The 16,623-nt window shown below is 36.1% G+C and overlaps 3 protein-coding genes across 3 annotated transcripts in view; 1 reads left to right on the forward strand and 2 right to left on the reverse strand.

The window, feature by feature from the left end:
• The window catches only part of GGCT (gamma-glutamylcyclotransferase), a 1,150,694-nt gene that overhangs the window by 1,075,608 nt on the left and 58,463 nt on the right, over window positions 1-16,623 (reverse strand). The window lies entirely within an intron of this gene.
• NEUROD6 (neuronal differentiation 6) overlaps window positions 1-16,623 on the reverse strand; it is a 779,410-nt gene that overhangs the window by 246,785 nt on the left and 516,002 nt on the right. The window lies entirely within an intron of this gene.
• Window positions 1-16,623, forward strand: part of ITPRID1 (ITPR interacting domain containing 1) — a 105,772-nt gene that overhangs the window by 38,166 nt on the left and 50,983 nt on the right. Inside the window, exons 8-9 of the mRNA XM_050783263.1 lie at window positions 2,748-3,319; window positions 8,054-8,111. Coding sequence (XP_050639220.1) covers window positions 2,748-3,319; window positions 8,054-8,111 — 630 coding nt within the window. The remainder of the gene's footprint in view (window positions 1-2,747; window positions 3,320-8,053; window positions 8,112-16,623) is intronic.

Below are 16,623 nucleotides of genomic sequence, written 5' to 3' on the forward strand. Positions count from 1 at the left end.
GGGAATGTACAACCCTAACAATTGCCCAGAAGGAGGAAAGCTGGTAGTAATGGTGGGAAGCACTAATATGTACCATAGCCACACACCCAGGAGGCAGAGAAACTGGAATCTGACAAGGATTACCATGAATGATTAGGTGAAACCCTAATTTCCTCATTTATGAGATTTAGAACACTATCGTTTATACCTTGAGCTGTAAGTGATAGTTATTAATCTGCCGTGCCTCCTGATTTACTGTGTCTAAACCTTATAGTTAATCAGGCATGTTGCTATATTTCTTCAGCTGGTGATCAATGCAATCGTATAATCCTTTTCTCTAGGACATTACCAAGGATGTTCTTGGGGGTGTCTGTACTGTGCTCAAACAGTTTGGGGGAAAGATGCTTTGCAGCTCAATAGGTTTATTTACTGCAGGATTGATTTAATATGCTAAGGTGCACTTTCAGTCTCCTAGATGGGATGCAGTGCAGCATTTCAAAACCACTTAAATACAAAAGACCTCTTGGAGAAGCATTGAGGAAGACCTTCCCACATAAATACAAAAGGCATCTTGGAGAAGCATTGAGGAAGACCTTGTCTATAGTACAGAGTTTGAGGAATTCCAGAGGGGGGAACTGACAAAATTCTGATTATCAAATAAATTATTTTAAATAAATAAATTCACTAAGAGGAAAGTCATGAAAGACAAAGTGTTTTTCTCAAGCAATGATCTGGAAGAGGGACTTTACTTGGAGTTCTCATTTTAGCTCCTGTTTCTCCCATTTTCATATGGGTAAAATGGTCCCAAACTTCAGGAATGATATTTTCTTTTAAATGAGTATGTAAAGCCGAAGGTGTTGAAATGCAGTATTTCTTTACTTTTTAGACACAATTAATGTTGTTCTTTGTATCTCCTCTTGCAAGCAGCACAGAGATGCAAATTCTTTGATCATTCCTTTATTTCAGGAGAACAATGTCATTTACCAATATTTGAATAGCATTTGAGCTGCTATGAAGTAAATATTTCACAAAAGAAATTGAGATATGGATTACAGAGAAATTAGGAGTTGGTCCCTGATTCTGTGATCTCTGGTGCACTCTTATTTCTACAACATAACCTTTGATTCAGGGAAAAAGAGAAGGTCAAATATAAAACAACCAATAATAAAGCTAGTTGGCAGATAGAATGGAAAATTGTATCTCATTCAAAGTCAACACAAACGTTTAAACTTGGGAAATGAGAATCAATTAGTCCGTTGTTCAATTTACCCAAAGGCAAAAATAAAAGAAAACACTTATCTGACGCTTCAGACTATTGTGTTCTCTGAATTGACTTAGCCAATTAAATTGGTAGGTTTTTGTCTTAGTCTAAATATAAAAACCCACCATGGATGGATGTAAAGCAATCATAAAAGTTGAATTATCATTCAATTGTACCCTCTGGATCACAAAAGAGATTTAGTTTCAACTACAGCTTCATGTAATCAGAATTATCCTAAAACATATGAACCCCACAGTTCCTATAGGTCTTGGAAAAATATCACAGTCCTCTGGGAGAAATCTGTCACTTCTTTTTGGAGTAGAAGGATGATTAGTCAATACTTCTTTTAGGTAAAAGAAACAGGTAGGCACTGGCTCATGAGAGTCAGGGACATTGCTGTGATGGTGCAAACACAACAAAAGACAACATCCTTGCCTACCTATGTGGTCCTTGACCTTCGCTGAGTTATGCAACCTTACATGCTATCACTGTGATTAAGAGGAGGCTGGGTAATAAAAACAAAATATTCCATTTGTATTACAATGGTTTTATTATCTTGAGATACCAAAAATATTTTCCATGTTTTTTTTTTTTTTTCAAACTGGCAATATGTTCTCACTTTAGCCCTGCTGCATTAGGTCTCTTCCACATGCTAATTAAGTCAATACTATACTTGCATATGGCCCAGATCATCCAGAAAGGCTTAACAAGTTGACGAGCTGGTTTGTTTTGAAGGGCAAATGGGTTTTTACATTAATGACTATCTTCTCTGGAAAGACTGAGGAGAATATATTCCCTTCCTAAGTCTTGCTCATTTATAATCATTATTTTAACAACTGATACTTACATGGCATTGTGTCTTCACAGTTTTGCTTTAGTGACCATGACAGATGTGAAAAATACATGAGAGATGAAAAGACTGGCCATTTACTATGTGCCTGGCATGGCTCTAGCACTGTTTAGCTCTTAGTTATTTTATTCTGAGCTCAAACATCCAGTGAATGGTTGACCTGGGATTTGGATCCAGGCCTTCCAACTCTATATGCCATGATCTTTCCACACTCTCAGGTGACAGTTTGGATAGGGATGATGTAAGTGATGGTAGGAATATACATCACATAGAGTCATGGAGGAATATTCAGGTAGCCTCATGTTGATAGCACTGGGTTCACTCTTTAATATATGTTAGTATACAGATTCACCAATGCCTACAGTTTTTAATACCTAACACATAAAAACTATAGGCATATATGAATCTATATAATTATGTGTCTTCAACTAAATATAAAAGCTGTTCACTTTCCCCACAACACAGCAAAATCTTATTGCATAGGGAAATCATCTCCATAATAGTAATGGCATATACTGAGAAAAACTTCAGTTTCAAGAGCCTAATGTCCTTCCTATCTTGAAAATTTCATTTTAACTGAGTCTTCAGTTTTTACTACATGAATAGTTTCAGCAAAAAGACCCAGTCTAAAACTTTCTTGTTTCCTGTGTTGTGCAGGCCGTTTCCGACAGCTGGAAATCCTGGACCGTGTGACCCATGCCTTCTCATCTTTGCTGAATGATGTCAGCATCCTGCCAAACAGAGCTGAAGAGAAAGCTGGAGGAGAGAGTGTGCAAAGAACCTCAGTGAGTGCCACCAAAGAGCATCGAAGAAGGATGGGTAAACTTATAAGGAGAGCTTCAAAACAGAACATCAGGAGGGATTGTTACCCGGAGGCATCAGAGTCCTTCAAGATGAAAGATGAAGTTTTTATCCCCTTTACAAAACCATGGGAGTGTGGAGCAGAGCTAGCAGCAACCTCAATCAAGCACAAGCAAAATCATTTGTCTCTGTCAGTAGAACATCAGTCTCTCCAAGCCTGTGATGATTTGGTACCTTATCCTCCCCACGATCTTCTGGGCAAGCAATGGCCTTGCTCATCTATGCCAGCCAAGCAGATTGCTCCTTCCTGTGTGTCTGAGGGGTCAGTCAAGGGCAAAACTCAGAAGGAGAACTTATTTCAGACTGACAAGCTCAAGTGCTTCTCTCGTCTTGCGGGTAAAGGACCAGACTCGTTTGAAATGGAAGAGGTCAGTGTTGCACCAACGTGCCCAACCTCCTAAGGGAAATAACCTTCACTATGGCACCCTTGTTTTCCAGACTTCATTTCACCACTTCATGTTTTAATCCCTCAGCATTACATCTTAGTGTTCTGAGTCAGTTTAGTGATTTAAAGTCATTCTAGTTGCTTTTGTTGGAAATAAACTAGTAGGAAACCAGCCTTTGCTTGCTCCAATGTCTTTCCTTTTTCTTGCTCACAGTTGAATCCATAGGTCATTTCTGACTTTGCTTTTGCTTAATTGTTTTATGTACCTGTATGTGTGCTTTTTATCTACTCTCTAACTTTTCATGTTTTATCTTCTTCAAGGATCAGTTCAACTACTTCCCACTCAGTGAAACTTACCTTGACCACTTCTTCTCTGTGTTCTCATGGCTTTAGCAGTGTGAGCTCGTTACGTCAGAGATTGAGTGTGTGTCAGTGCTGTCTCCCCAAAAAACTCTCAGCTCCTTTAGGGCCGGGGATGTGTGTTGGAAATAATTTCCCCCACAATGCCTAACACAGGGCCTCAGACAAAGCAGTATGGACTTGGGTATGGTCTTGATTTTAGGGTGTTAGTATGATGTTTATTTGTTTGCTTTGGGATGTATTGATTTTCACATAGCTTGACCTTCATTTCACACACGTTTTTTGCTCATCCATCCCTACCTTCATTCATTTACACTAGTTTTTATCTTCACTTAGATGACATTCTCACTTGTACATCTCAGAGTTGTTTCCCCCCCCAAAAAAAATACATATACATGTCTGCTTATCTGTCTATTCATAATGGCAGCTAGGATTGGGAGTTAACTTGTTGTTAACTCTGTTATTTAGTATAATTACAAATAAGTCGTTACAAAGGAGGAACAAAGCTTTTCTCTCCTTTCATCTAAATTATCTAAAAGTAGGGCAGGATATTTACATGCCAATTCCAAAGTGGGCTTACTTCTCTGTTGAGCCCTCTATGTGCCAGGCACAGAAACGGTAACAGAATCTGCCTTGAAAAGGGAGCTACAGAGAAGTGGCAGGGATGGGCACTGACACCATAAGATGGTAGGCACAGAGACAGCACTACTGATACACTTTACATCACTACACAGACATATTGTCGGGTATTCCAGGAGCAAGTAAAGGCATTCTTAGCCAGCCTGGGGCTGAGAGGATAAAGAAATTTGTGGAAAGTAAGGCTTAATCACAATTTAAAATTGTGATTAAGAAGAATAGGATGGAGTCAGGTGAATATGCCTATTGGCATAGCTGCATCCCACAAAGATATAAAAAATTATTTTAAAATAGGTAGATGTCAAGGTTCCTAATATCTATGTATGTGTATGTATGTTTGTGCACATATATGCCTTGTATAAAAATTAAAGAACCTTAAAATGTTAAACTGAATTTAAGTAGTAGCATTAAAATGAATAACGATAATAAAAAGAGGAAAAGAAATACCTTTGGTCAAATGCCCTGATTTGAGGATAAACTGAGAAGGCACTAAAAAAAGAATTTTTTAAAACTTAATCTTGCAAAGATTATTTAATTACCAAACCAATAGTTAAATTACTATAAAGAATGTCAAGTCGGCCAGGAGCTGTGGCTCACGCCTGTAATACCAACAGTTTGGGAGGCAGAGGCAGGTGGATCACCTAAGGTCAGGAATTTGAGACCAGCCTGGCCAACCTGGTGAAACCCTATCTCTACCAAAAATACAAAAACAAAAACTAGGTGGGCATGGTGGAGGGTGCCTGTAATTCCAGTTACTCGGGAGGCTGAGGCAGGAGAATCACTTGAACCTGGGAAGCGGAGGTTGCAGTGAGCTGAGATGGCAACACTGCACTCCAGCCTGGACAAGAGTGAAACTCTGTCTCAAAAAAATAAAAATAAAAATAAAAAATAAATAAAAGGTAAAAGAATGTCAAGTCAACCTGCTATTAGCTAGGATCCAAACAAAAAGTGTCACCAGACTCCAACCCATTGTCAAGCCTCATCAGACTCTATTGTCCCTGAAGGTTCTTCTGCTTCAAACTAGACTGATTTAGAGAAAAATAATATTTCTAGTATGCCATTGAAATTTCAGAGGAAAGGAATAGACAAACATCAAATTTATCAAATTTGATAAATTTTATATAAATAAATAAGAAAAGAATGTTAGTCCTTGATTGGTATACTTTCAAGAATTTTTAACTTACGATTATTCAATAAAATACTACATATTAGTATATATTTGGGAAGAGAGTAGAAACAACTCAACACCAAAATAAAGAAAGCAAATTCACATGTTTCTTTGGCACGTAGTAGGTACTTAGTAAATATTTGTTAATTGAGTAAACATCCAAAGAATTTGACAATATTGATTTAATGTAAGGATGGCTTTCATAGGAAAACAAAATATTCTGTCAAATTTCACAGCCATCTTGGTGTTTTTATGTTCTAGGATTTGTGTGTGTGAGAGACTGTGTGTGTATGTAAGGCAGAGATAGTCCTAAAAATGATAAAAAAGAAACACACTACTTGAATTTCATTTTTAATAAAAAGTGCATATAAAATATTACATTCTCACTGGGGAAAAAATACTTGTTTCACTCAATACCAGTGCATGAGTAAATGAAGCTTGGGTAGATTGTATCTTAAACAGAAACCAATGCCAGATTTAATATTTATTTTTCAATGTCAAATTTTAAAATCCAATTATAAGAAATGAAAAATATGTGTGAAATTGGCAGATTTTCATGGCATTTAAAACAAGAGCCAATGTACTTAAATATCTAGCTATCAGAATTTCAAGTACGATTGGCCAAATTTTGCCTCCAGATCAACCAATGATGCTTTCCCTAAAGTTGTACTCAGAGCTGAATTTGGCAATGTTTGTCTCACTTCTCAAAAGTATAATTTCAACAAAATTGTGCATAGATTTTTTAATGGAAAAATCAACATTTTTTTGTTTAATTTTACTTAGTAAAATTAAGTCAGCCCCTCTCTTTTTAAATTCCCAGATACATTAAGTGAATTTGATACTTGTAAAATTTGTGCAATGTAAACTCAAGGTAGGATGCTTCTTCATATTCATAAGAAATAATTTTTAGCTTTCCCTCCTGTTTGCATATAAGCATCCTATTCTCTAGAAGTCACATGTGAGAACATTAATCATATTATTAAACAATCCCAGTCAACATCTTGATTAGGTGGGGAATATTTCAAAAGCTATAACTATTTCTTTATTTTATTTTGTATTAATTAATAAGTTTGGCTCAGGTGGAATAACCCAGGAATACACATGGCTTTCATTTGAAATGAATGGGGCTTTTCCTTTTTTTTTCAAAAGACAAACATGTGCTTCACATTGCCCTAAGTGGATTTTTCTCCATGATAATGGTCATAGCCAAAACTTTTTATTACATTTGAAAACGCATATGACAGTCACTGATTTGAGTTACCAACACTAGTGAAAATAATGCTAAGAGTATGTCTAATAGATTACAAGTATAAAGTAACTTATTTGAAAAAAAGATATGAAGGATTAAAAAGAGGGATTAAAAATTTTTTCTTATTACAGTTGCATTATATCCTCATGGTCTCCAGTCTATTCCTGGGTTAGAGTCATTTTTGGCCATATGTACCACAGTGTTTAAAATGTTTATGTTCTTTGATTCAGCTCTCAGTATTCAAATATCAATTCCAAATAAGTAATATGACATGTAGATACAGATTTATGAACAAGAATATTCACCTCATCATTATTTCTAATTGCAAAATTTAGAAAACATTTCAAGAGTGGGAGAATTGTTAAGTAAACTAATGTACTTCCTGAGAACAGCCTCTTGTCCTGTCATTAAATATGTTTTCAGAGAAATTTTATGATGTGGAATAAAAATTCCTGCTTCAAATTTTTGAGCGAAAAATTTCACTACATGACAATATCCAGAATAAATGTATATAAAAGAAAACTTTCAAAGAAATACTCCAAAATGTTCTTGGAGTAACAGTAACTGTTTTCTTATCTTCTTTTTATTTTTTGGAGAGATGGGGTCTCACTATATTGCCCAGGCTGGTTTTAACCACCTGGCTTCAAGTGATTCTCCCACCTTGACCTCCCAAATTGTTGAGATTACAGGCATGAGCTATCAAGCCCAACCCTGTTTTTTTTACCTTCTTTTTCTATGTATCATGTTTCTATAATTAGCTGTATTGCTATTTTAGAAGTAATATGCATTATTTTGTTTAATGATAACTTTATTTTCATCAATATAGAAATATTCATTAATTTCTTTAAAAATTTCAAAAATAAATTTTGTTCTAGCAATTTGGAAACTAAAATTTTAAAAAATGTCTAAGCATTATATAGCAACTAAATTTTCTGAATTACTTTCCATAAATTTATCAAGCCCTAATTAGCTTTCTCCAAATACACTTAAAGTTCTTTGGAAGGCAAAAACAATCTAGAATAGAAATATTATTATTTAAATGTCTTTCAAATGTACAACTTCCAGAAGCATTGATCAACCCATCCAGACGTGATCTTCCCCTTTCCTCAACTTCTTTAATTCTTTGAATCTTTATCACGGGTACCTTGTCCCCGCTACCTCCTCCCAGCAGACTGTAAGTTATTTCAGTTCAGGATCTCATGTTTATCCCTCTTATCAGTTGCCAGTCTCATTACATATTGATTAAAATAAGTGAATTTATTTGACAAAATTTCTAATGACATTGATGCATTTTGATATCTTAGGTCCAGAGCTTTGAAGAAGAGACTGGTAATCCTCTTGACATGACTTCAGGAACTGTAGGTAAGAATTCATCAAGGTGTGTGATCTCATTAGTGGTCTTTCAGAACGTAAATAACTGGTATTTAAATTTCTTAATGTGTACAGAGTTTAAATTACCTGTAGAAGATACTCTACATTCATGCATCTTCTGGGATATTAAAAGCCTACTGGTAGGCCAGGCGTGGTGGGTCATGCCTGTAATCTCAGCACTTTGGAGGCCGAGACGTGGGAATCGCCTGAGGTCGGGAGTTCAAGGCCAGCCTGGCCAACATGGCAAAACCCCACCTCTACTAAAAATACAAAAAAATTAGCTGGCACAGTGGTGTGCACCTGTAATCCCAGCTATTTGAGAGGCTGAGGCCGGAGAATTGCTTGAACCCGGGAGACGGAGGTTGCAGTGAGCTGAAATCATACCACTGCACTCTAGCCTGGGCAACAAGAGCAAAACTCCATCTCAAAAAACAAAACAAAACAAAACAAAAAACTACTGGCAATGCAAATGTACATGTAAATTTTAAAAGACCACAGAAACATTCAATATCCCTGGGGCTAATGGTATGTGTGGCTTGTCTGACACTAACTCTATACGATCTGACTACCATAGTGGAATGAATTTCATGGGACTGAGCCTGACTGTGGGGAGGCGGGTACTTTTTCACTCCTTCCACCAACTGCTTCACAGTGTACACACCGTTTCATTTAACTGGGTCTCAGTTTTTCCATCTGAAATAAAGAAATAAGTGCAGATAATTTTAAGTTCTCTGCTAGCCCTTGCATTCTGCATTTTGTATAATCTTAATGTTAAACTCTCAGTGGACAGAGGTTCCCTAGATGTAGCTCTGCAAGTTTTCTCTCAGAATGATGCTTTAACATCCTAAACAAGAGAGAAGGAAAACCCTTCTCTATTCCTGGTTTTTATTCCCCCATTCAGTTGTCACTGTGATTCAGCATTTCCATGGCCCTATAAGGCAGTTAGAAGTAGGCACAATTAGTCCAGCAAAATACAGCAGACGAAGCTCATGCATTTCCTGGAAGAAAATATGCAAATTTTAAATTTAATTTAGTGCTGTGTCAAACACATCTTTTTCATTACAAAGTGTATGTATGGGCCTCATTTTGCTAAATGCTGTTTAGAAATTATGCATTAGTAATTATAGGGTCCTGCTGATTACATAAATTGTTATCCTGCTCTTCGAAGTAATTACCACATAACCTGCATTGAGGCTTATAAGACAAAAATAAGCATCTGTTTTCCATCTAATTGAATGCTTCTCAATGAAGCTGGAGGTCCCCTTGCCAATAGGAATTGCCTTCTTTGACATTGTATTAAGAGGTCAATTAATACCATGTAAGTCGCCCCAACCATTCCAAAAAATTATTTGGGAAGTTAGACAAAAATTACTAATCTACATTTCATCTCGAATTGAGAGAGCAAAGTAAGGTAGGTGAAGGAGAGCCTAATGGATAAAATCTGAATTATAGTACAGCAAATGTGATTTTGTTACTTTCGAAAATAGTGTTGTTAACCAAAACAAACATAAGACTCAGAATAAATATGTAAAATTCGTTCAATTAATGGGAAAAGGAAATTATCATGTGTATGTGATAACTGTATGTGTAATCACTTTGAGATATTGTATACACACATTTTTTTTCTCAAAGTATAAAACAATTACTTCATTTTAAAGATGAAAGCACATGGACTATTTTGACCAAAATATTATAGCAGTAGTGATGCTGTGCTAGTTTCAGCACCACTCACTCAGCTGCTTCCCGGCTCTTGAGATATTTCCTCTTGGAACATTCCCTCTGGGAACGCAGCCCGTATGTTGTGCGAAGCCCAAGTGACATGAGGATGCCACGCGTGGACTCTCTGGTGGACAGTGCTGCATGAGCTCCACGTGAATACCATCTTTGATGTCCGGCCCCAACTTTCAGATGACTCTAGCCCAGGTGCCATCTGATGCAACTACATGAGAGAATCCAAGAGAAAGCCACACTGAGCTGGCCAGCCCACAGAATCAGGAGATAGCAAATTGTTGTTTTAAACACATAGGTGAAGGTACATGATGAACTCTTCAAATACCTTTAAAATGTGTTAAAAACCAGTAATAAGACTGCATAGTAGCAGAAAGATTATATTTAAGCATTTCCTAATTGAATGTGAACAAATTGACTTTATATAGAAAATTGGGACCCAAGGCCACAAATATACTATCCTCCCTGAGTCCCCTAAAAATAAAATGTCACTTAAATGACAGGGGAATATAAGGAAAAAAGGAAATATGTAATAGTGCTATTTAAAAGGAAGAAGAGGAGGAGAAGTCTATCATTCATATTCTATAAGACTAGGACTTTGTGTGGGATTTATTGTGGACGAAGTTGCAGACAATTCTAGGTAAAGAGCCCACCTAAGGATTAAAAAGGTGAGTCTACTGCAGGACTATACTAACATGATAAGGTAAAAATTTCCAAGAGAATCTCACTTAGTTATCAACTTGGATAAGATATGCCTTCCCTGCCACCTTATAAAATCATCAAACCAAGCAAAATTATAAGATTTAGCAGTTCAAAAATCAGAAGTTATTCAGAATAAATGTCCACTAAAAAATGATTACAAAGAAACATGACAAATCATCAGGAATTACTATTCTCAGTGAGTTGTATGAGGACATGGCATCTATGTAAGAGAAGCATCTCCAATGAGTAGATTCCTTTCAGATAAAACATACAAAGCTTGATTCTGTTTCTGATGCTAAGTAATTCCTAATGAGCCAACCCTCCCACAGAGAATAATCATAAACTCTGGACAAAATATTTTTAAAACTCCTACATAAAGGCACTGAAGAGTGACCAAAAGTGAACAGAGAGTGGAGGGGGTTTCAACACATAGAAGGAAGGAATGGCACTGGGTGAGTGTCCTGTTTTTTAAAAGCTTTTTAGCTTCAGGGAAGGCTGCAGTTGACACTGTCCTAAAACTCTAATAGAAAGTAGCAGTATTGGCCGCGTACAGTGGCTCATGCCTGTAATTCCAGCACTTTGGGAGGCTGAGGTGAGTGGATCACTAGAGGTCAGGATTTCTATACCAGCCTGGCCAAATGGTGAAACTCTGTCTCTACTAAAAATACAAAAATTAGCCAGGCATGGTGGTGGGTGCCTGTAATTCCAGCTACTGGAGGCTGAGGCAGGAGAATTGCTTGAACCTGGGAGGCAGAGGTTGTGGTGAGCCTTGATTGTGTCAGCTGCACTCCAGCCTGGGCAACAGAGTGATACTCTGTCTCAAAAAAAATAAAACAAAAAGTAGCAGTCTTACTAGTTAAAAAAAAAAATCAGAATATAAAATTTGAGGAAATGATAATAGCTGAAAAGAGAAGGGGGAAAATCACAAAAAGGAGAGAACCAAGGAGGAAAATCTTCAAATTCTAGGAATTAAATCTTTTCAAATCTCTAGCCAATTGTTGAACCAAACACACATGGAAAGGACTTAAAGAATCTGTTAAGACTAAAAGATGTGAACTGAGATTTTCATTTGGAGTTTGATTCCAGACAAGTTCCTTGCCTCCTTAAACAACATACCATTCACAATATTCAGGAACAATAAAATTATACTAGACACATGAAGAAATGAGAAAATATAACTCATATGCAAGAAAAATGGCAATTAATGAAGACAAACCATGAGAAAGCCCAGATGTTCTAATCAGCAGATAGGGAGATTATTATAATTATGCTGAAGGATATAGAGGAAAATATGCTCACAATGAATGAAAAGATAGAAAATCTAAAAAAATAGAATTATAATAAATAATAAAATGGAAATTCTGTAAATAAAAACTATAATTTCTGAAATTCAATATTCATTTAACATTACATCAGAAACAATGAAAGAAAGACTTGGTGGATTTTAATATATCTATAGACATTATCCAACAATCTGAAGATCAGGAAAAAGATTTGAAAATTATAGAAAATACTTATCTGAGTTTCAGAAGCCTGTGAAGCAATATCAAAGGTCAAATATACATGTAGTTGCAGTCTGAGAAGGAAAGGACAGAGAAAACTGTACAGGAAAAAAATATTTAGAGAAATAATGGTGGGAAATCTTCTAATTTTGCTCAAAGATTTACATTTACAGATTCAAAAAGCCAGCAAACTCTAAGTGGGATAATTACAAAGAAATTACAAAGAAAACTACACCTAAATAATACTAGGATCAAACTGATAGAAATCAAACATAAAAGAAAATGTTTAAAGCAGGCACACAAAAATGACATATTGAATACAGGGGAATAAAGATTTGAATGACAGAAGATTTCTCATTAAAAACAATAGAGACCAGAAGACAGTAACTATGAGCCAGAAATCTACATGCAACAAAAATATCCTTCAAAAATAAAGATAAAATTTCAGACAAACAAACAAAAATAACTCATCACCAGTACCCATGTACTGTAAGCATTGCTAAAGGAAGTTCTTTAAGCATTGCTAAAGGGCAGGGTATCGTGGTGTTGTATACCATATGTTGATGTTATACTTGACAATTTATAGCATACAGGATGGGAGAATTGGTAAATGAACAAAGATACCTACAAGATTTCTACATTTTACATGAAGTGGTACAATATAACTTTAAGTAGACTGAAAAAATAAGGATGTAAAAGAGACAAAAAATGAGAGGTATAGCAAAATGCTAATAAAAATTTATATACGTGTGTGTGTGTGTGTGTGTGTGTATATATATATATACAGTTTGTTTTTTGAGATGGGGATCTCACTCTGTAGCCCAGGTTGAAGTGCAGTGGTACAATCCTAAATCACTGCAACCTTGAACTCCTAGTGTCAAGAGACCCTCCTGCCTCAGCCTACCAAGTAGCTGGGATCATAGGCGCATGCCACTATGCCCAGCTACTTTTTTAAAATTAAAATATAATTTTTAAAATACAATAGAATTAGTAAGAGACAGACTGGTACATATATAAAAATGACTGAAAACTAGGAGATGTTTGAGAAATTACTTAAGAACTAAGTGGGAAAAGAAAAAGAAATGAATATAATAAACAAAATGTCAAAGACGACGGATCCAAGAAATAGTACATAGATGTAAGAAGTGGTTGCAGTTGGACTCTTAATGTCTTAAATTTCGACTGGGGTTCTAAAAAAGATATATATCAGATACAAAGTCAATATGTGACAAGCATATATATGTAGTTTTCTAAGGAATTTGTAGGAATCAGTTCCACAACATTGAACCTTTCAGCCATCATGAATATAAAGAGGGGACAAGTTGCAGAGAGAAGAAAACAATGGATGAAGATATTTCATTGGAGAACACTGTTTCCTTGCTGGGTATCCTCATTCCTTCTTTGGAGGAAGATTGAGGACACTAAATTTCACTCCTAAGCAGTAAGAAGCCTGCAAGGAGATTACTCACAGAGCAGTGTCATTATATTTAACAAATACAAACACACTGTGATAGGTACTGTTCTAAATGTTTCATATGCTTTACTTAATTTAATCCTTAAAATAAACCTTTAAAGTAAGCAGTATTACTATTTCCGTGTATTAGATGAAGAAACAAGCACGGAGAAGTTAAATAATGTGCCCCAGTTTCTCATAGAGTTCAAAGTGGTGCCAGGTTTCAAATTCAGCCTGTCTAGCTCCAGAGTCTACACTCTTGAATGCTGTGCTATGCATCTGGAAAATGAGTCCCTTGCATCTGAGAGACACATGGCTCATGCATGAGAACATCAACACTGACTGTGGAATGGGCTGTGCCTCCAGGTCAAGAACTCTAGTGAGCAAGAGAGGTGTTGATTCCAGTATTTCATCAATTATAAGATGAGTGATTTTTCCCAATTTGTCATCCTTGCAATCAAGATACATGTTATAATTGATGACAGGTCTTAGTTTAATTGCTAGAGAGTTATTTTTTTCTCATTATAAAATAATGAGAGTCTTAAACCTGATGGTATCTAATATTCGATGACAGTGGACGTATGGAAAATGTAACGTCATCTGATGAAACTACTGGCCCGGCTATGAGACACATGTATGCAGCCATAACAACGTAAACACTCTTCATTGGCTTTCTGCTTTGAGAATCAACAATGAGACAAATAGGGAGACAATTCTGGTCACATAGCAAATTAGAAGTATTAGCAAACTGAGTATTTTGAAGATAAAAATGTAGCTGTTGAGAAGTGGTTGATGAGAATTGTGAAGAAAAACTGGTGAAAAGGGTAGGGACTTTCTTCCAAAGAGAAAAATAGATGGCATGCTCAAACTGGGTAACCATGAGTGGTGTTCACGGAAGCAGGAGCAAGTTTTAGCAAAACCAACAATGAATGGTGCCAAATCCTAGGTCTGGAAACATCATGGCGACATTGCCACTCTTAGGATCCCATATGCAAAGGGTTAAAAGTTGTCTTTGGGGAATTTTCTTTCCATGACACAGTATTTTGGCACTATTTGATTTTTTTAATGTATATATTATACTTTGATTTAATAAATAAATAACTAACTATTGCAACAAAAATGGTTTTTACTAAATTCAGGTACATCAATGAAATGAAAACATCTAAATATGACAGTAAAATGTATAAAGTAGAAGGACACAGTGGGATGAGAGTTAACTCACACATTTCTGGACCAAAAAAATGCAGATTACTTACAAAGAGAAAAAATTTCAAATATCTCATTAGCAACATAACATGGCAGATGGGAATAAATTAATACACATATAATTTAGAAGGGGAAGAAAATGTGAACCAACAATTTTATACCCAGCCCTACTCTTTTTATGCACAAGGGCAGTATAATGCCACCCTCAAAGATAACAGGACTCCCCAGGTATATCATCCACTACCTTTCCAGGACAATATCCTCAAGTAAGTGAGACCATGGTTGGAGCATGAATTTTGGAGCCAGCTTGCCTGGATTCCAATCCCACCTCTAGCAACTACCAACTGCGTAACTTTAGACAAATTACTCAATCTCTGTGTTTCTGTGTCCTCATCTAAAGAAAATAAACATAAGCATAATAACAGCATCTATCTCATGGGATTGTTAAAAAGATTGGCCTAATACATGTAAATCCCTTATTTTATGTATCAACTCTTTTTACTACCATTCAAGTTGATTAAGATGTTACCCAAAATAAAGTACCCTGGAACAGCGGTCCCTAACCTTTTTGGAACCAGGGACCAGTTTCATTAAAAGCAATTTTTCCACGGACCAAGGCAGGTGGGTGGTTCCATGATGAAACTAATCCACCTCAGATCATCATAAGGACGCACAACCTAGATTCTTTGCATGTGTAGTTCTAATCGAATTTGTGCTCCTGTGAGAATCTAATGCCACCACTGATCTGACAGGAGGCAGAGCTTAGGTGGTAAAGCCTGTTTGCCCATCCACTGCTCACCTCCTGGTGTATGGCCTAGTGCCTAACAAGTCAGGGACTGAAGCCAGGGGTTGGGGAAGCCTGTTCTGTATTAATAAAAATAGGGTACGGAAAAGTTGAACTCAAGTAATAAAACCAAGAAAGGTTAATTGGGAAAGGTTGGACCTAGAATAAGCAAGAAATAAAGACAAAAATTAATCGGGGTTATAATACTAAAATCTAATAATGCTTACTTTAAAATGAAAGAAAATATTTTTAATAAAGCCCTTTAAAAATTTATCAAAATTTCATTTAAAAATTAACAATCACGCTGGGTGCAGTGTCTTACGCCTGTAATCCTGACACTTTGGGAAGCTAAGGTGGGCAGATCACTTGAGGTTAGGAGTTCGAGACCAGCCTGGCCAACATGGTGAAAGCCCATCTCTACTAAAAATACAAAAATTAGCTGGGCATAGTGGTGCGTGCCTGTAATCCCAGCTACTGGGGAGGCTGAGGCAGGAGAATTGCTTGAACCTGGGAGGTGGGGTTGCAGTGAGCTGAGATCCCACCACTGCACTCCAGCCTAAGAGACAGAGCCAGACTCTACCTCAAAAAAACAAAAACAAAAACAAAACAATCATGAATCATTACATACCAAGTAGTTAACATCTAATATATAAAGGCTGACTTTATCAATTTATAAAGAAGCCCCTACAAATCAGTGAGAAAAACAAGATCTTATTAGATATGGGGAATGGAAATACATAGGCAGTTCAAAGAAGAAATATAAAAGCTCCACAAACAAGATTGACTTCACCTTTTCACTTATTACATTAGCAAATAATTAAAAGTTAAAAAATACAAAGTAACAGTAAAAATGTGAAACTGACACTCACCCACTGTTGTTTGGAATTTAAATTTTCATAATTACTTTAAAATGTGACCTGGCTATATCTCATAATTTTAAATGGATGCAGCTTTTGATGTATTTATTCCAGTTCTGTAACTTGACCTGCCAATAGACTGAAATGTACACACAAAGAATTTTACTGTAATATATATAATGTTCATAATAACTAGAGACAAGCTAAATGCCCACAATAATAATCTACTTTTAAAATTATAGTATATCCTTACATCAAAACTATTCAGTCA

Source organism: Macaca thibetana, chromosome 3 (assembly GCF_024542745.1).
Source record: "Macaca thibetana thibetana isolate TM-01 chromosome 3, ASM2454274v1, whole genome shotgun sequence".
Classification (NCBI taxonomy): domain Eukaryota; kingdom Metazoa; phylum Chordata; class Mammalia; order Primates; family Cercopithecidae; genus Macaca; species Macaca thibetana.